The 20,973-nt window shown below is 44.2% G+C and overlaps 1 protein-coding gene across 1 annotated transcript in view; it reads left to right on the forward strand.

Annotated features, from left to right (window-relative positions):
- SLC2A4 (solute carrier family 2 member 4) overlaps window positions 1-20,973 on the forward strand; it is a 157,954-nt gene that overhangs the window by 123,433 nt on the left and 13,548 nt on the right. The window contains exons 4-5 of the mRNA XM_040415429.1: window positions 17,448-17,572; window positions 19,874-19,989. Coding sequence (XP_040271363.1) covers window positions 17,448-17,572; window positions 19,874-19,989 — 241 coding nt within the window. The remainder of the gene's footprint in view (window positions 1-17,447; window positions 17,573-19,873; window positions 19,990-20,973) is intronic.

Raw genomic sequence — 20,973 nt, forward strand, 5'->3', positions numbered from 1 at the left:
GACACTGGGAAAGCTGGGTAATAACTCAGTGATGATATCTGACACTGGGAAAGCTGGGTAATAACTCAGTGATGATATCTGACACTGGGAAAGCTGGGTAATAACTCAGTGATAATATCTGACACTGGGAAAGCTGGGTAATAACTCAGTGATAAAATCTGACACTGGGAAAGCTGGGTAATAATTCAGTGAGGATATCTGACACTGGGAAAGCTGGGTAATAACTCAGTGATAAAATCTGACACTGGGAAAGCTGGGTAATAACTCAGTGATGATATCTGACACTGGGAAAGCTGGGTAATAACTCAGTGATAAAATCTGACACTGGGAAAGCTGGGTAATATCTCAGTGATGATATCTGACACTGGGAAAGCTGGGTAATAACTCAGTGATAATATCTGACACAGGGAAAGCTGGGTAATAACTCAGTGATGATATCTGACACTGGGAAAGCTGGGTAATAACTCAGTGATAAAATCTGACACAGGGAAAGCTGAGTAATAACTCAGTGATAATATCTGACACTGGGAAAGCTGGGTAATAACTCAGTGATAATATCTGACACAGGGAAAGCTGGGTAATAACTCAGTGATAATATCTGACACTGGGAAAGCTGGGTAATAACTCAGTGATAAAATCTGACACTGGGAAAGCTGGGTAATAACTCAGTGATAAAATCTGACACTGGGAAAGCTGGGTAATAACTCAGTGATGATATCTGACACTGGGAAAGCTGGGTAATAACTCAGTGATAAAATCTGACACTGGGAAAGCTGGGTAATAACTCAGTGATAAAATCTGACACTGGAAAAGCTGGGTAATAACTCAGTGATGATATCTGACACTGGGAAAGCTGGGTAATAACTCAGTGATAAAATCTGACACAGGGAAAGCTGGGTAATAACTCAGTGATGATATCTGACACTGGGAAAGCTGGGTAATAACTCAGTGATGATATCTGACACTGGGAAAGCTGGGAAATAACTCAGTGATAAAATCTGACACTCGGAAAGCTGGGAAATAACTCAGTGATGATATCTGACACTGGAAAAGCTGGGTAATAACTCAGTGATGATATCTGACACTCGGAAAGCTGGGTAATAACTCAGTGATAAAATATGACACTGGGAAAGCTGGGTAATAACTCAGTGATAAAATCTGACACTCGAAAAGCTGGGTAATAACTCAGTGATGATATCTGACACTCGGAAAGCTGGGTAATAACTCAGTGATGATATCTGACACTCGGAAAGCTGGGTAATAACTCAGTGATGATATCTGACACTGGGAAAGCTGGGTAATAACTCAGTGATAATATCTGACACTGGGAAAGCTGGGTAATAACTTAGTGATGATATTTGACACTGGGAAAGCTGGGTAACAACTCAGTGATAATATCTGACATTGGGAAAGCTGGGTAATAACTCAGTGATAAAATCTGACACTGGGAAAGCTGGGTAATAACTCAGTGATGATATCTGACACTCGGAAAGCTGGGTAACAACTCAGTGATAAAATCTGACACTGGGAAAGTTGGATAATAACTCAGTGATAAAATCTGACACTGGGAAAGTTGGATAATAACTCAGTGATAAAATCTCACACTGGGAAAGTTGGATAATAACTCTGTGAATATATCTGACATTGGGAAAGCTGGGTAATGACTCAGTGATGATATCTGACACTGGGAAAGTTGGTTAATACTCTGTGAATATATCTGACATTGGGAAAGCTGGGAAATAACTCAGTGATAAAATCTCACACTGGGAAAGTTGGATAATAACTCTGTGAATATATCTCACACTGGGAAAGCTGGGTAATAACTCAGTGATAAAATCTCACACTGGGAAAGCTGAGTAATAACTTGCGATCTACATTAAGTTATAACCCAGCTTTTCCAGTGTCAGATATTATCACTGACTTACTACATAATTATTACATAATATTCGCTATATTGCTATATATTAGATTTTTAGAATATTAAGAATATTCTAAAAAACGAATATAGAGCAATATAGCGAATATGATCTCAGCGAACAGTCTTGTCATAACACTATACAACTAATAGAGGGCGCTATTCATGAGAGATTCTGCTCATTTGCATGTCTTTCCCATATGCCCATGTTTATGCAAATAAGTTTTTACATGACAAAACTGTAAAGAAAGGTTGAATATTATGTTAGGACAATCGGAAAACTTTTTGTCTCCCTAATGATATTGATCTAGGTGCGCAGGTCTATCCAAGCCATCCAACAGATGCAAAATAACTTGGAGGCTTACTGGTTCTCAGTCAGATGAGAGCTAGTTTGGAATGTCTCATAGTGTACAAGGCTGCCATTGTAAGGTATGCTGACAGTATCTGTCACATGGATGGCTTGTACATACCTGGCTTTTGCCATATAGCCTATGTGTGGTTGTACATAGTAGGAGTCTAAGACACATCTAGCTATCCTCTTAATGCTGTTGCCAAACTGTTTTGATGGGGTTTCAATCAATTTCTAACTTTTTTATGACCCAGACATTCTCTTCTCTTCTAAGCAGGGGGTTCCTGGGGTTCTCCGATAGCGATGCTCGAGCTGAACAGCAGATTGGTTGAGCATGCTTGCTCATCACTACTGACCATACATCAAGAGACAATGGGGGAGATTTATCAAACTGGTGTAAAGTAGAACTGGCTTAGTTGCCCATAGAATCCATTCAGATTCCACCTTTCATTTTCTAAAGGAGCTGTCGAAAATGAAAGGTGGAATCTGATTGGTTGCCAGTTCTACTTTACACCAGTTTAATAAATGATCCCAAATGTTTGGCCGCATCAGTTGTTTGTGGGATCGTTCATATGACTAAACTGACTAATCAGTTTGTTCTTTCTTCTGAAACTGACTCCCCTGCCCTTGAGCACAAGCGAGTTCAGCAGAGAACAGCCCAAATATTCCAGCACACCGTTATTTGTGCTAGTTTTCCAAAAAGGCCAAAACCGATCGTCCTAGCTCATTTTTATTTTGTGTGTATAGCCAGTATAATTCCTTTCATTAAATGTATGATTCCTTTATAATCCATTTCTGGCTTTGGTTGTAAAACCTGCAGGAAAATCTGTCTCAAAACCCCCTCCAAAAACATTGTGAACCTACCCTAACAGAGAAGCACAATGATATGCACTGCAATGTAATAACTGTCCTCCTGGCCCTGTGGTGGTCTAGGAGGTGTTCCTCCAGTACAGTAATGGTCTATGAGGTATTCATCTAGTGCTATGGTAGTCTATGATGTGTTCCTCTAGTACTCTGGTGGTCTATGAGGTAATTCTCTTGTACTGTGGTTGTCTGTGAGATGTTTTCTTAGTATTGTGGTGGTCGGTGAGGTATTCACCTAATACTATGATGGTCTATTATGTGTTCTTCTAGCACTGTGGTGGTCTTTGATGTGTTATTCTAGTCCTGTGGCGGTATATGACATGTTCCTCTAGTACTTTGGTGGTATATTAGCTGTTCTCTTAGTACTGTGGTAGTCTATGACTTGTAACTCTTGTTCACTGATCGTCTATGAGGTGTTACTTTAGTACAGTGATGGTTTATGGGGTATTCTTCTAGTAGTGTTGTGGTCTATGAGGTGTTACCCTAGTACTGTGGTGTTTTCTGATGTGTTCCTCTACTACTGTGGTGGCCTATGAAAGTTTATTCTAGTGCTTTGGAGGTCTATTCTCCTAGTACTGTTGTGGTCATGGAGGTGTTACTTTAGTACAATGATGGTCTGTGAGGTGTTCCTCTAGTACTGTGGTGATCAATAAGGTGTTCTCCTAGTGGTGTTGTGGTCTATGACATGTTCTTCGAATACTGTGGTTTTTCCTACTACTATATATGAGGTGTCCCTCTAGTACTGTTGTGGCCTAGTAATAGTGTATGAGATGTTCTTTTAGTAGTGTTATGTTCTATGAGGTATTCCTCTATTACTGTGGTGACCTATGAGATGTTCTAGTTCTAGTACTGTACTGGATTATGAGGGGTTGAAGCCCTGTTGCGGACGTGTTCCTCTAGTACTGTGGTGTACTATGAGATGTCCTTCTAGTACTGTTGTGGTCTAGGAGGTGTTACTCTAGTACAGCAATGGTCTATGAAGTGTTCCCCTAGTACTGTGGAGTTCTATAAGGTGTTCTTCTCGTAGTGTTGTGGTTTATGAGGTGTTCCTCTAGTACTGTATTAGCTTATGAAATGTTTTTCTAGTAATGAGGTGATCTGTGAGGTGTTCCTCTAGTACTGTGATGGTCTATGAGGTGCTCCTCTAGTACTGTGGTGGTCTATGAGGTGTCCCCCAAGTACTGTGGCGGTCTTCTAGTAATGTTGTGGTCTATGAGGTGTTCCTCTTCAATTGTGGTGGTCTATTATGTGTTCCTTTAGTATTGTGGTGGTCTATTATGTGTTCCTCTAGTACTGTAGTGGTGTATGAAGTGTTTCTCTAGTTCTGTGGTGGTCTATTAGGTGTTCCTCTTGTACTATAATAGTCTATGAGGTGTTCATCTAGTTCTGTGGTGATCTATGATGTTTCCCTCTAGTACTTTAGTGGTCTATGAGGTGTTTCTCTAGTATTCTGGTGGTCTATGGTGTGTTCCTCTAGTACCGTGGTGGGGTGTGAGGTGTTCCTCTAGTTCTTTTGTGGTCTATCAGGTGTTCCTCTTATACTATAATAGTCTAGGAGGTGTTCCTCTAGTTCTGTGGTAGTCTATGAGGTGTTCCTCTATTACTGTACTGTGAGGTGTTTGTGTAGTAGTGTGGTGGTCTATGAGGTGTTATTTTAGTACTGTGTTGTGGTCTGTGAGGTGTTCCTCTAGTATTGTGGTGGTCTATGAGGTACTACCCTAGTACTGTGGTGGTTTATGAGGTGTTCCTCTAGTTCTGTGCTGGTCTATGAGGTGTTCCTCTAGTTCTGTGCTGGTCTATGAGATGTTCCTCTAGTTCTGTGGTGGCCTATGAAGTGTTCTTTTAGTAGTGTTGTGGGCTATGAGGTGTTCCTCTAGTACTGTGTTAGCCTATGAGGTGTTCCTTTAGTTCTGTGGTGGTCTATACGGTGTTACACTATTATTGTGGTGTCCAAATGAGGTGTTCTTCCAGTAGTGTCGTGGTTTAAGAGGTGTTACCCTAGTACTGTGGTGGTCTATAAGGTATTCCTCTATTACTGTGTAGAGGTGTTCCTCTAGTTCTGTGGTGGTCTATCAGGTGTTCCTGTACTACTATTATACTCTATGAGGTGTTCCCTAGTACTGTGGTGGTCTGTGAGATGCTCCTCTAGTACTGTGGTGGCCTATGAGGTGTTCCTCTAGTACTATAGTGGTCTGTGAGATGTTCTTCTAGTACTGTGGTGGCCTATGAGGTGTTTCTATATCATTGTGGTGGTCTATGAGGTTCTCCCTTAGTACTGTGATGGCCCATAAAGTATTCTTCTAGTAGTGTGGTGGGCTATAAGGCGAATGAGGTACTTCTCTAGTACTGTGGTGGTCTATCAGGTGTTCCTCTAGTACTGTAGTGGTCTATTAGGTGTTTCCTTTAGTATTGTGGTGGTCTGTGAGATGTTCCTCTAGTACTGTGTTGGTCTATGAGGTGTTTCTCTAGTACTGCGGTGGCCTATGTGGTGTTCCTCTAGTTCTGTGGTGGTCTATAAGGTGTGCTTCTAGTAGTTTTGTGGGCTATGAGGTGTTCCTCTATGTTTGTGGTGGTCTATGAGATGTTCCTCTACTACTGTGATATGCTATGAGGTGTTTCTGTAGTACTGTGGTTGTCTTTGAGGTGTTCCTCTGGTTCTGTGGTGGTCTATCAGGTGTTCCTCGAGTATTATGGTGGTCTGTGAGGTGTTCTTCTAGCACTGTGGTAGTCTATGATGTATTCCTCTAGTACTCTTATGGTCTATGAGGTAATTCTCCTGTACTGTGGTTGTCTGTGAGATGTTTTCCTAGTATTGTGGTGGTCAATGAGGTATTCATCAAGTACTTCTAGCACTGTGGTGGTCTTTGATGTGTTATTCTAGCCCTGTGGTGTTATATAACAAGTTACTCTACTACTCTGGTGGTATATGATTTGATCTCCTAGTACTGTGGTGGTCTATGATGTGTACCTCTTGTTCACTAATCGTCTATAAGGTGTTACTTTAGTACAATGATGGTCTATGATGTGTTCCCCAAGTACTATTATAGTTTATGAGGTGTTCTTCTAGTACTTTGGTGGCCTATGAGGTGTCCCTTTAGTACTGTGATGGTCTATGAGGTGTCCCTTTAGTACTGTGGTGGTCTATGAGGTGTTCGTCTAGTACTGTGGTGGTCTATGAGATGTTCCTTTAGTACTATAGTGGTCGATGTGGTGTTCCTCTAGTACTGTGATGCTACATGAGGGGTTCCTCTAGTTCTGTAGTGGTCTATGAAATGTCCTTTAGTACTGTGGGGCTACATGAGTTGTTCCTGTAGTACTGAGGTGGCCTATGGGGTATTCCTCTAGTACTGTGGTGGTCTATGAGGTGTTCCTCTTGTGCTATGGTGGTCTATGAAGTGTTCCTCTAGTACTAGAGTGGTCTATGTGGTGTTCCACTAGTACTGTGGTGGTCTATGAGGTGTTCCTCTAGTTTTGTAGTGGTCTCTGAGGTGTTCCCCTAGTACTGTAGTGCTCCATGAGGTGTTCCTCTAGTACCATAACAGTCTATGAGGTGTTCCTCTAGTACTATAATAGTCTATGAGGTGTTCCTCTAGTTCTGTGGTGGTCTATGAGGCGCTCCCCTAGTACTGTGGTGGTCTGTGAGGTGTTCCCCTAGTATTGTGGTGGCCTGAGGTGTTCCTCTAGTACTGTGGTGGTCTATGAGGTGTTCCTTTAGTTCTACGGTGGTCTATGAGTTATTCACCTAGTACTGTGGTGCTCCATGAGGTGCTCCTCTAGTACTGATCTGGTCTATGAGGTGTTCCTCTAAGACTATTATAGTATATGAGGTGTTCCCCTAGTACTGTGGTGGTCTGTAAGTTGTTCCCCTAGTACTGTGGTGGTCTATAGGGTGTCCCTCTAGTACTATAATAGTCTATGAGGTGTTGCTCTAGTTCTGTGGTGGCCTATGAGGCGTTGCCCTAGTACTGTGGTGTTCTTTGAGGTGTTCCTCTAGTTCTGTGGTGGCCTATAAGGTGTTCCTCTTGTTCTGTGGTGGTGTATGAGGTGTTCCTCTTGTACTATGGTGGTCTATGAGGTGTTCCTCTAGTACTATGGTGGTCTATGTGGTGTTCCACTAGTACTGTGCTGGTCTATGAGGTGTTCTTCTAGTACTATAATAGTCTATGAGGTGTTCCTTTAGTTCTGTGGTGGTCTATGAGGCGTTCCTCTAGTTCTGTGGTAGTCTATGAAATGTTCCTTTAGTATTGTGGTGGCCTATGACATATTCCTCTAGTACTGTGGTGGTCTATGAGGTGTTCCTCTAGTACTATGGTGGTCTATGATGTGTTCCTTTAGTTCTCTGGTGATCTATGAGTTGTTCACCTAGTACTGTGGTGCTCCATGAGGTGTTGCTCTAGTACTATGCTGGTCTATGAGGTGTTCCTCTAGTACTATAATAGTCTATGAGGTGTTCCACTAGTACTGTGGTGGTCTATAAGTTGTTCCCCTAGTACTGTGGTGGGCTATAGGGTGTTCCTCTAATACTATAATAGTCTATGAGGTGTTCCTCTAGTTCTGTGGTGGTCTATGAGGCGTTGCTCTAGTACTGTGGTGTTTTTTTGAGGTGTTACTCTAGTTCTGTGGTGGCCTATGAGGTGTTCCTCTAGTACTGTAATGCTCTATGAGGTGTTCCTCTAGTGCTGTGCTGGTATATGAGGTGTTGCTCTAGTACCATAATAGTCTATGAGGTGCCAGCAGAATGCTTGGATGTATAGGGAGAGGTATAAACAGTAGAAAGAGTGAAGTGCTTATGCCGCTGTACAGAACACTGGTGAGACCTCACTTGGAGTATTGTGCGCAGTACTGGAGGCCATATCTCCAGAAGGATATAGATACTCTAGAGAGAGTTCAGAGAAGAGCTACTAAACTAGTACATGGATTGCAGGATAAAACTTACCAGGAAAGGTTAAAGGACCTTAACATGTATAGCTTGGAAGAAAGAAGAGACAGAGGGGATATGATAGAAACTGCTAAATACATAAAGGGAATCAACTCGGTAAAGGAGGAGAGAAGATTTAAAAGAAGAAAAACTACCACAAGAGGACACAGTTTTAAATTAGAGGGGCAAAGGTTTAAAAGTAATATAAGGAAGTATTACTTTACTGAGAGAGTAGTGGATGCATGGAATAGCCTTCCTGCAGAAGTGGTAGCTGCAAATACAGTGAAGAGGTTTAAGCATGCATGGGATAGGCATAAGGCCATCCTTCATATAAGATAGGGCCGGGGGCTATCCATAGTATTCAGTATATTGGGCAGACTAGATGGGCCAAATGGTTCTTATCTGCCGACACATTCTATGTTTCTATGTTTCTGTGGTGGTCTATGAGGCGATCCACTAGTACTGTGGTTGTCTGTGAGGTGTTCCCCTAGTATTGTGGTGGTCTATGAGGTGTTCCTCTAGTACTATGGTGGTCTATGAGGTGTTCCTTTAGTTCTATGGTGGTTTATGAGTTGTTCACCTAGTATTGTTGTGCTCCATGAGGTGTTCCTCTACTACTGATCTGGCCTATGAGGTGTTCCTCTAAGACTATTATAGTTTATGAGGTGGTCCCCTAGTGCTGTGGTGGTCTGTAAGTTGTTCCCCTAGTACTGTGGTCGTCTATAGGGTGTTCCTCTAGTACTATAATAGTCTATGAGGTGCTCCTCTAGTTCAGTGGTGGTCTATGAGGCGTTGCCCTAGTACTGTGGTGTTCTTTGAGGTGTTCCTCTTGTTCTGTGGTGGGCTATGAGGTATTCCTCTAGTACTGTGGTGGTGTATGAGGTGTTCCTCTAGCTAGTACTATGGTGGTCTATGAGGTGTTCCTCTAGTACTATGGTGGTCTATGAGGTGTTCCTCTAGTACTATGGTGGTCTATGAGGTGTTCCTCTAGTACTATGGTGGTTTATGAGGTGTTCCTCTAGTACTATGGTGATCTATGTGGTGTTCCACTAGTACTGTGCTGGTCTATGAGGTGTTCCTCTAGTACTGTGCTGGTCTATGAGGTGTTCCTCTAGTACTATAATAGCCTATGAGGTGTTCCTCTAGTTTTCTGGTGGTCTATGAGGTGTTCCCCTAGTACCGTGGTGGGCTATAAGTTGTTCCCCTAGTAATGTGGTGGTCTATGAGTTGTTCCCCCAGTACTGTAGTGGTCTATGAGGTGTTTCTCTAGTATTGTGGTGACCTAAGAGGTGTTCCTCTAGTACTGTGGTGGCCTATGAGGTGTTCCTGTAGTTCTGTGCTGGTCTATAAAGTGTTCCTTTAGTACTATGGGGCTACATGAGTTGTTCCCCTAGTACTGAGGTGGCCTATGATGTATTCCTCTAGTACTGTGGTGGTCTATTAGGTGTTCCTCTAGTACTATGGTGGTCTATGTTGTGTTCCACTAGTACTGTGGTGGTCTATGAGCTGTTCCTCTAGTTCTCTGGTGGTCTCTGAGGTGTTCCCCTAGTACTGTAGTGCTCCATGAGGTGTTCCTCTAGTACTGTGCTGGTCTATGAGGTGTTCCTTTAGTGGTGTGCTGGTCTATGAGGCTGGTGTACTGTGCTGGTCTATGAGGCGTTCCCCTAGTACTGTGGTGGCCTAAGAGGTGTTCCTCTAGTTCTGTGGTAGTCTATGAAATGTTCCTTTAGTATTGTGGTGGCCTATAAGGTGTTCCTCTAGTACTATGGTGGTCTATGAGGTGTTCCTTTAGTTCTATGGTGGTCTATGAGTTTTTCACCTAGTACTGTTGTGGCAAACCTAGCCACTTAGAGAATGTCTTTCTTGTCTGTACCTCTTCCCCTCCCCCCTTTTCCTTGTACCATAGTAATCTATGTATTGTATGTAAATGAGGCTGTTGGCAGTTTGAAACCAGGTGCGCATGCCTAGTAAAGTCAGTTGACTCCCAAACTGTGTGTCGTCCAGTCACTGGGGAAATTGTCTCTTGGTTATTGACCTGCTTCTTCAGCTACACGGGGATTTAAGTGAAGATATTAAGGGTATACCGTGAAGCTCCGCAACAATTGGTGGCAGCGGTGGGATACAAGCCTTGCAGCACAGCAAAGCAGCAGTTCGTTGAAACAGCCATTCGGATATAGCGGAGTTCGAGAATATGTGCAGTCATTTGAACGAACGGTGAATGGAGACGAATTATGCAACATTGAAACGAACTACGTTAAAGGAATTATTGGAAGCAAGGGGAAGAATAGCCAGCAACAAAACCAAAGCTACTCTGGTGGCCGAACTCATGGAGGCGGACAGAGCGACCACTGCGGCAGCTCCACAGGAGACAGAGCCAACAGAATTTACAAGAGAGCTCAATAGCAGGTTAGCTTTTTACCCAAACACCCCCTCCATGGAGACACTGGAAAGACTGATAGCAGATGTACACGAGTACATTGTAGCGAAGCAAAACGCTATTCAGCGAGTCAGGGAAGGAGCCCCAGTGCCCACCAGCACTACCCAGGGAAAAGCTAAGATTCCCTACCAAGCTTTTATAAATTACACAGAAGGAGAAAGTGATATTGACGAATACCTACAGGATTTCGAAAGGTTGTGCCAGCTACACGACATCAGCCCAGCCGACCAAGTACCCCTGCTGGCAGGTAGATTGTCAGGCCGCGCCGCAGAGGCATACCGGACCGTCCCAGACGAAGACATCAGGAATTATCCCAAAGTCAAACAAGCCATCCTAGCACGGTATGCCATTACCTCGGAGGCATACCAACTCAAATTCCGGGACATCAAGAAACAAACAAAAGACTCACACACTGAATGGACACACCGACTACAGCGAGCCGCCAAGGGGTGGATGGAAGCGGCACGGGTCACCACTATGGAAAAGATGTTCCAGTTAATAGTAATGGAGCAGTTTTTTAATGGACTAACCACAGAACTTCAAAATTGGGTACGAGATCGCAAACCCCGTACCCTACCAGAGGCAGCCAAGCTAGCTGACGAGTTCCAAGACACCAGGCGAGATCAACGCACACCACACTGGACCACGTATGGATCTACCACCCCTCTGCCAGCAGTGACTACCTTGGCTCACCCACGACCAGCCGCGAGCCACAACCCGTACCCTGCTAGGTACAATACCCGACCACCGATCCGCTGCCACACCTGCAACCAACAGGGGCACATCCAGAGAGACTGCCCACGTAACCGACCTCGCCAGAACTGGAACCACCATGGTCCTCCTCCCTCCAATCGGGCTGCAGTACACTGCTGCCAAAGAGAATCTGTGCTCCCAACATCCACAGTCACCTCAATAGAAGAGCCTCTGGGGATCCTACATGAGGTAAACCCCATACAAGCCGCCTCAGACAACCGCCAAGGGCACCGCCAGGTGGTACACATGGAGGGGAAGAATATACAAGGATTACGTGACTCTGGGGCCACGTTAACCCTGGTCTGAAATCATTTGGTGCCTAAGCACACCCTCACCGGAGACTGTGTAGCTGTACGGGTGGCAGGGGGAGCAATTTACAAAGTTCCCACTGCCAAGGTGCATTTGAATTGGGGGGCAGGGCATGGAAATGTGGAGGTGGGAATTATGCAGGATTTGCCCGCTGATGTTATTTTGGGCAACGACTTGGGGGAGCTCACCTCTGCTTTTGTCCCTCAACCAACTATCCAAGAGGCCTACCCGGTTGTTACCCGGCAGCAAGCACGCACCACGGCTCCTTCCGATCACTCTGAGGCTCAGGTAAACAACATGCCACACACCCCTCCTATTCTACCCTGGGATGCCCCCCTGGAATTTGGCAGTGAGGTGGCCCTAGATCCCTCCCTGCAGGTATATAAAGATAGGATAAACAAGGACCAAGGAGGGTTGGAGGGAGAGAGATATGCTTGGGACAAAGGTCTCATATACCGCTATGCAGAGAAGGTAGTAGCAGGGTCCATACCCGTGCCCACTAAGCAGTTAGTGGTACCCCGAAAGTATAGACAAGAGTTGCTACGCATCGCGCACGATATACCATTATCAGGGCATTTAGGAATCAGCCGAACGAAACATCGGCTGACGCAGAACTTCTTCTGGCCAGGTATCTCGAAGGATATTAGACAATACTGTCAAACATGCGATACCTGCCAGAGGGTAGGGAAGAGAGGGGATCGCTATAAAGCCAAACTCAGATCCCTGCCCATAATTGAAGAACCCTTCAGTCGAGTAGCTGTAGACATAATAGGACCCCTAGCGAAACCCAGTCCCTCCGGCAAGAAATACATCTTGACCGTAGTGGACTACGCCACTAGATACCCAGAGGCAGTGGCGTTGACCAACATACATGCAGAGACTATAGCCGATGCCCTTATGCGAATATTCTCCCGTATGGGATTTCCCCAGGAGATTATATCGGATAGGGGCACCCAGTTCACTGCAGAGGTCACCCACCAACTCTGGAAAGTGTGTGGGGTGAAACCGATCTTAAACTCCGCCTACCACCCCCAGTCCAACGGGCTCTGTGAACGGTTTAACGGAACACTTAAACAGATGATCCGCACGTTCATAGACACTCAAAAAGACTGGGAACGGTTTTTGCCCCACTTGCTCTTTGCCTATAGGGAAGTACCCCAAGAATCCACGGGATTCTCCCCTTTTGAATTATTGTTCGGGAGGAGAGTGAGGGGCCCCTTAGACCTTATCAGAGAACACTGGGAGGGAGGGGTAACTACGAATGGTACCCCTATTGTCCCATACGTGCTGGAGTTTAGGGAACGCTTGGAGGCTCTGACCCAGACGGTACGTACTAACCTCCAAGCGGCCCAACAACGACAGCGCAGATGGTACGATAAGGGAGCCAGGGACCGCAGCTTTCAGGTCGGGCAGAAGGTGTTAATCCTACGGCCAGTCCCTAATGACAAGCTGCAGGCCTCCTGGCAGGGCCCATACAAGGTGGTGGAGCAAATCTGCGATACCACCTATGTGATCGGCCCGTGCACTGGAGCAGGGGGCAGACGCATGCTCCATGTGAACATGCTGAAGCCCTACTACGAGCGCATAGAAGAGGTGACCGCTATTTGCGCCTCTGCCGCAGAGGACTTTGACAATTTACCTCTCCCAGACCTCCTAGAGAAAGAGGGCCAGAAAGAGGACCTGGAAGAGGTTCAGTTAGGCGAACAGCTGAGTCCCCAGGAAAGGGCGCAGGCTCATAGTCTAATAAGGGAAAAAGGAACCACTTTTTCTAATCTCCCCGGGTACACCCCGTTAGCCACCCACAGAGTAGAAACACCAGGGCAGACCCCTATCCGCCAACCTCCTTACCGCATACCTGAATCCGTAAAGGATAATATGCGCAAGGAAATAGAAGAAATGCTACAACTAGGAGTCATAGAGCACTCTGAAAGCCCTTGGGCTTCCCCAGTAGTTCTGGTGCCGAAGCGGGATGGGACTACCCGCTTCTGCGTAGACTACCGGAGGCTTAATGATAAGACCGTATCCGATGCCTACCCTATGCCCCGGATAGACGAGCTCCTGGACAAAATGGCCAGGGGCCAATACCTCACCACAATAGATCTTTGTAAGGGGTATTGGCAGATTCCCCTAGCCGAAGACGCAATCCCTAAGTCGGCGTTTGTCACCCCGTTTGGCCTGTACCAGTTTAAGGTCATGCCATTCGGGATGAAAAACGCTCCGGCTACTTTTCAGAGGATGGTGGATCGGCTATTGGATGGGTTCCAGGAGTACGCTTGCGCCTATCTAGATGATATAGCGATCTTCAGCCACTCCTGGACTGAACACCTGACCCACATAGGAGCCGTACTAGACCGTATTAGGGAGGCAGGATTAACTCTGAAACCCAGTAAGTGCCATATAGGGATGGCAGAAGTCCAATACCTAGGACACCGGGTAGGGAGCGGCCAACAAAAACCCGAACCGGCTAAGGTAGAGGCTGTAGCCAAATGGCCAACCCCTCGTACCAAAACTCAAGTACTGGCATTCCTAGGTACCGCAGGATACTACCGTAAATTTGTACCCAACTACAGTACCCTGGCCAAACCCCTCACCGATTTGACCCGCAAGAATCTCCCTAAGATAGTAGTCTGGGCCCCAGAGTGTGAGCAGGCATTCCAGCAACTAAAAACGGCTCTTGTGCATTCACCTGTACTTGCCGCCCCCGATCCAACTAAACGCTTTCTCGTCCACACAGACGCTTCTATGTTTGGATTGGGGGCAGTACTGAGCCAAGTCGGAGAAGATGGCGGCGAGCATCCAGTGGCTTACTTAAGCAGAAAACTTTTACCCCGGGAAGTAAGCTACGCCGCCATAGAAAAAGAATGCCTGGCCGTGGTGTGGGCCCTTAAAAAGCTGCAGCCCTATTTGTACGGACAACCCTTTTCCTTACTCACAGATCACAACCCGTTGGTGCGGCTGAACAGGGTGTCAGGAGACAATGCCCGGCTGCTGCGCTGGAGTTTGGCGCTGCAGCATTTTGACTTTACCATCCACTACCGCCCTGGGAAGCAAAATGGCAACGCCGACGGGTTATCCAGACAAACTGAACTCGAAAAGTGATCTGTGAGCGCTCCTCCGGACATCCCCAAGCCGATCCGTTGGGATCAGACTGTGTATGCCGGCTTGGTTCTGGGGGAGCATTGTGGCAAACCTAGCCACTTACAGAATGTCTTTCTTGTCTGTACCTCTTCCCCTCCCCCCTTTTCCTTGTACCATAGTAATCTATATATTGTATGTAAATGAGGCTGTTGGCAGTTTGAAACCAGGTGCGCATGCCTAGTAAAGTCAGTTGACTCCCAAACTGTGTGTCGTCCAGTCACTGGGGAAATTGTCTCTTGGATATTGACCTGCTTCTTCAGCTACAAGGGGATTTAAGTGAAGATATTAAGGGTATACCGTGAAGCTCCGCAACAACTGTGGTGCTCCATGAGGTGTTCCTCTAGTACTGTGGTGGTCTATGAGGTGTTCCTCTAGTACTGTGGTGGTCTATGAGGTGTTCCTCTAGTACTATGGTGGTCTATGAGCTGTTCCTCTAGTTCAATGGTGGTCTATGAGTTGTTCACCTACTACTGTGGTGCTCCATGAGGTGTTCCTCTAGTACTATAATAGTCTATGAGGTGTTCCTCTAGTTCTGTGGTTGTCTATAAGGTGTTCCTCTTGTTCTGTGGTGGGCTATGAGGTATTCCTCTAGTATTGTGGTGGTGTATGAGGTGTTCCTCTAGTACTATGGTGTTCTATGAGGTGTTCTTCCAGTAGTGTTGTGGTCTATGAGGTGTTACCCTAGTTCTGTGGAGGTCTATGAGTTATTCCTCTATTACTGTGGTGGTCTATGAGGTTTTCCTCTAAATTTGTGGTGGTGTATGCATTTTTCACCTAGTACTGTGCTGGTCTATGAGGTGTTTCTCTTGTACTGTGGTGTATGAGGTGTTTCCTTGGTCCTGAGGTGGCCTGTTTCTCCATTTCTGTGATATGTGAGGTGTTTTTCTTGTACCAAACTGGGTTATCACATTTTCCTCTTGTTCTCTAGTCCTCTATGAGGTATCCCTCTAGTACTGTGGTGGTCTATATGTTGTTCCTCTAGTACTATCATAGTCTGTGAGTTACTCCTTTAGTTCTGTGGTGGTCTATGAGACATTCCCCTAGTATTGTGGTGGTCTATGAGGTGTTCCTCTAGTACTGTGGTGTATAAGTGTTTGCTTAGTATTGTGGTTGCCTATGAGGTGTTTCTCTATTACTGTAATATGTGAAGTGTTCCTCTAGTACCAAACTGGTTTATGACATGTTGCTCTTGTTCTCTAGTCGTCTATGGGGTGTCCCTCTAGTACTGTGGTGGTCTATGAGGTGTTCTTCCAGTAATGTTGTGGTCTATGAGGTGTTACCCTAGTACTGAGGTGGTCTATGAGGTATTCCTCTTGTTCTGTGGCAGTGTATGATATTTTCCTTTAGTACTGTGGTGGTCTATGAGGTGTTCCTCTAGTACTGTGGTGGTCTATGAGGTGTTCCCCTAGTACTGTGGTGATCTATGAGGTGTTCCCCTAGTACTGTGGTGGTCTATGAGGTGTTCCCCTAGTACTGTGGTGGTCTATGAGGTGTTCCCCTAGTACTGTGGTGATCTATGAGGTGTTCCCCTAGTACTGTGGTGGTCTATGAGGTGTTCCCCTAGTACTGTGGTGGTCTATGAGGTGTTCCCCTAGTACTGTGGTGGTCTATGAGGTGTTCCCCTAGTACTGTGGTGGTCTATGAGTTGTTCCTCTAGTACTTTGATGGTCTATGGATGTTACCCTAGTACTGTGATGGTCTATGAGTTGTTCCTTGAGTACTATGGTAGTCCAGAGGTGTTCCTCTAGTCCTGTGGTGGTCTGTGAGGTGTTCCCCCTAGTACTGTGTGTGTATGATGTGTTTTTCTAGTTCTGTGGTGGTCTATGAGGTGTTCCTCTAGTACTGTGGTGGTCTATGAGGTGTTCCCCTAGTACTGTGGTGATCTATGAGGTGTTCCCCTAGTACTGTGGTGGTCTATGAGGTGTTCCCCTAGTACTGTGGTGGTCTATGAGGTGTTCCCCTAGTACTGTGGTGGTCTATGAGGTGTTCCCCTAGTACTGTGGTGGTCTATGAGTTGTTCCTCTAGTACTTTGATGGTCTATGGATGTTACCCTAGTACTGTGATGGTCTATGAGTTGTTCCTTGAGTACTATGGTAGTCCAGAGGTGTTCCTCTAGTCCTGTGGTGGTCTGTGAGGTGTTCCCCCTAGTACTGTGGTGATCTATGAGGTGTTCCCCTAGTACTGTGGTGGTCTATGAGGTGTTCCCCTAGTACTGTGGTGGTCTATGAGGTGTTCCCCTAGTACTGTGGTGGTCTATGAGTTGTTCCTCTAGTACTGTGATGGTCTATAGATGTTACCCTTGTTCTGTGGTGGTCTATGAGGTGTTCCTTGAGTACTATGGTAGTCCAGAGGTGTTCCTCTAGTCCTGTGGTGGTCTGTGAGGTGTTCCCCTAGTACTGTGGTGATCTATGAGGTGTTCCCCTAGTACTGTGGTGGTCTATGAGGTGTACCCCTAGTACTGTGGTGGTCTATGAGGTGTTCCCCTAGTACTGTGGTGGTCTATGAGTTGTTCCTCTAGTACTGTGATGGTCTATAGATGTTACCCTTGTTCTGTGGTGGTCTATGAGGTGTTCCTTGAGTACTATGGTAGTCCAGAGGTGTTCCTCTAGTCCTGTGGTGGTCTGTGAGGTGTCTTCCTAGTCCTGGGGTGCTCTGTGATTTGCTTTTTGGGCTGCATACCTCAGGCTGAAAGTTTTTCTATTACTGTACACTGTTTGGGGCCTTCTGAAATAATTTACTTGTGATTTCTGTTGCCCTGAGCAGAAAACGAGCCATGATCATCAATAATATATTCGCATTCATTGGGGGAAGCTTGATGGGACTGTCCCAGATCTGCCAATCATATGAGATGATGATCACTGGAAGATTCATCATGGGAGTCTTCTCAGGTAAGACAAGCTATAACACAGGACCTTGAGGAGTGCTCCACACCTGCAGACTATTTCTCCCATCATTTGAGCAGTCCTAATGGGAAGACAAGGCTCAATTCACTAAGCCATCCAAACAAACCTTGGACATTAGTTAATACCCCTGAAGCTCCTGCTTTGGCGGCTGGATAATTTTTAAATTATTACAAAAGTAATATAAAGTCCACGAAATACAAGTGTAATAGAGCCCTCTCCATCCAATATGACATGTGATACAGATGCTGCCTATAAAAGAACTCACACATGTAATACATGCACTCCCCATTTAATATCATCCATGTAAAACACGTGCTCCCCATATTATATCACCCTTGAAATACACGTGGTCCCCATACAATATCACATGTGCAATACAGGCACTCCCCATACAATATCAAACCTCTAATATAGGCAGTCCTCATACAATATCATAATTGTAATATTACCCATTTAATACAGGTGCTCCCCATGTAATAACGTCCATGTAATACAAGTGCTGCCTATACAAAACCACACATGTAATACAGACACACCCCATTAAATATCACACATGTAATATAGGCTCTCCCCATAAAATATATTACATATGTAATACAAAGCGCTGCATGTAATATCACCCATGTAATACAAGTGCTCCCTATACTATATCACACATGTAATACAGGTACTCCCCATACTATATCACACATGTAATACAGGTGCTCTTCATACTATATCACACATGTAATGCAGGTACCCCCTATAGAATTAAACACATGTAATACAGGTACTCCCCATACTATATGACACATGTAATGCAGGTACTCCCTATAGAATTAAACACATGTAATACAGGTACTCCCCATACTATATCACACATGTAATACAGGTGCGCTTTATACAATTAAACTCATGTAATACAGGTGCTCCCTATACTATATGACACATGTAATACAGGTGCTCCCTATACAATTAAACATATGTAATACAGGTGCTCTTCATACTATATCACACATGTAATGCAGGTACCCCCTATAGAATTAAACACATGTAATACAGGTACTCCCCATACTATATCACACATGTAATACAGGTACTCCCCATACTATATCACACATGTAATGCAGGTGCTCCCCATACTATATCACACATGTAATGCAGGTACTCCCTATAGAATTAAACACATGTAATACAGGTGCTTTCCTTACTATATCACACATGTAATACAGGTACTCCCCATACTATATCACACATGTAATACAGGTGCTTTCCTTACTATATCGCACATGTAATACAGGTACTCCCCATACTATATCACACATGTAATACAGGTGCTTTCCTTACTATATCGCACATGTAATACAGGTACTCCCCATACTATATCACACATGTAATACAGGTACTCCCCATACTATATGAAACCTGTAATACAGGTGCTCCCTATACTATATGACACATGTAATACAGGTGCTCTTCATACTATATGACACATGTAATGCAGGTGCTCCCTATAGAATTAAACACATGTAAATCATACAGGTACTCCCCATACTATATCACACATGTAATGCAGGTGCTCCCCATACTATATCACACATGTAATGCAGGTACTCCCTATAGAATTAAACACATGTAATACAGGTGCTTTCCTTACTGTATGACACATGTAATACAGGTGCTACCTATACAATTAAACACATGTAATACAGGTGCTTTCCTTACTATATCACACATGTAATACAGGTACTCCCCATACTATATCACACATGTAATACAGGTGCTTTCCTTACTATATCGCACATGTAATACAGGTGCTCTTCATACTATATGAAACATGTAATACAGGTGCTCCCTATAGAATTAAACCCATGTAATACAGGTGCTCTTCATACTATATCACACATGTCATATAGGCTCTCCCCATAAAATATATTACATATGTAATACAAAGACCGTGCATGTAATATCACCCCTGTAATACAAGTGCTCCCCATACTATATCACATGTGTAATGCAGGTTCTCCCAATACTATATCACACATGTAATACAGGTGCTTCCCATACTATATCACACATGTAATACAGGTGTTCTCTATACTATATCACACATGTAATACAGTCGCTCTTCATACTATATCACACATGTAATACAGTCGCTCTTCATACTATATCACACATGTAATACAGTCGCTCTTCATACTATATCACACATGTAATACAGGTGTTCCCTATACAGACCCATCTCAAAAAAGATCACAGTACTTTCCCACTGAACTTCCATAATATACTTCTTACTCCTTGCAGGTCTGGCTTCTGGTTTGGTACCAATGTATGTGGGAGAGATTTCTCCAACACATCTCCGAGGAGCACTGGGAACCCTACATCAGCTGTCCCTAGTGATTGGTATATTGTTTGCTCAGGTAACATAAGAATACTCCAAAATAAATGTATGTGTATTCTATATGGTGCATCCAGTAATATCCTATATCTGCCGATTCTCTATAGTATCTCCTGTATTGTCTTATATCTCCCGATTCTCTATAGTATATCCTGTATTATCTTATATCTCCCGATTCTCTATAGTATCTCCTGTATTGTCTTATATCTCCCGATTCTCTACAGTATCTCCTGTATTATCTTATATCTCCCGATTCTCTATAGTATTTACTGTATTATCTTATATATCCCGATTCTCTATAGTATCTACTGTATTGTCTTATATCTCCCGATTCTCTGTAGTATCTCCTGTATTATCTTATATCTCCCGATTCTCTATAGTATCTCCTGTATTATCCTATATCTCCCGATTCTCTACAGTATCTCCTGTATTATCTTATATCTCCCGATTCTCTGTAGTATCTCCTGTATTATCTTATATCTCCCGATTCTCTATAGTATCTCCTGTATTATCTTATATATCCCGATTCTCTACAGTATCTCCTGTATTATCTTATATCTCCCGATTCTCTGTAGTATCTCCTGTATTATCTTATATATCCCGATTCTCTATAGTATCTCCTGTATTATCTTATATCTCCCTATTCTCTATAGTATCTCCTGTATTGTCTTATATCTCCCGATTCTCTATAGTATTTACTGTATTATCTTATATCTCCCGATTCTCTATAGTATCTCCTGTATTATCTTATATCTCCCGATTCTCTATAGTATCTACTGTATTATCTTATATCTCCCGATTCTCTATAGTATCTCCTGTATTATCTTATATCTCCCGATTCTCTATAGTATCTCCTGTATTATCTTATATCTCCCGATTCTCTATAGTATCTCCTGTATTATCTTATATCTCCCGATTCTCTATAGTATCTCCTGTATTATCTTATATCTCCCGATTCTCTATAGTATCTCCTGTATTATCTTATATCTCCCGATTCTCTATAGTA

The sequence above is a fragment of the Bufo bufo genome, chromosome 1, assembly GCF_905171765.1.
Source record: "Bufo bufo chromosome 1, aBufBuf1.1, whole genome shotgun sequence".
Classification (NCBI taxonomy): Eukaryota; Metazoa; Chordata; class Amphibia; order Anura; family Bufonidae; genus Bufo; species Bufo bufo.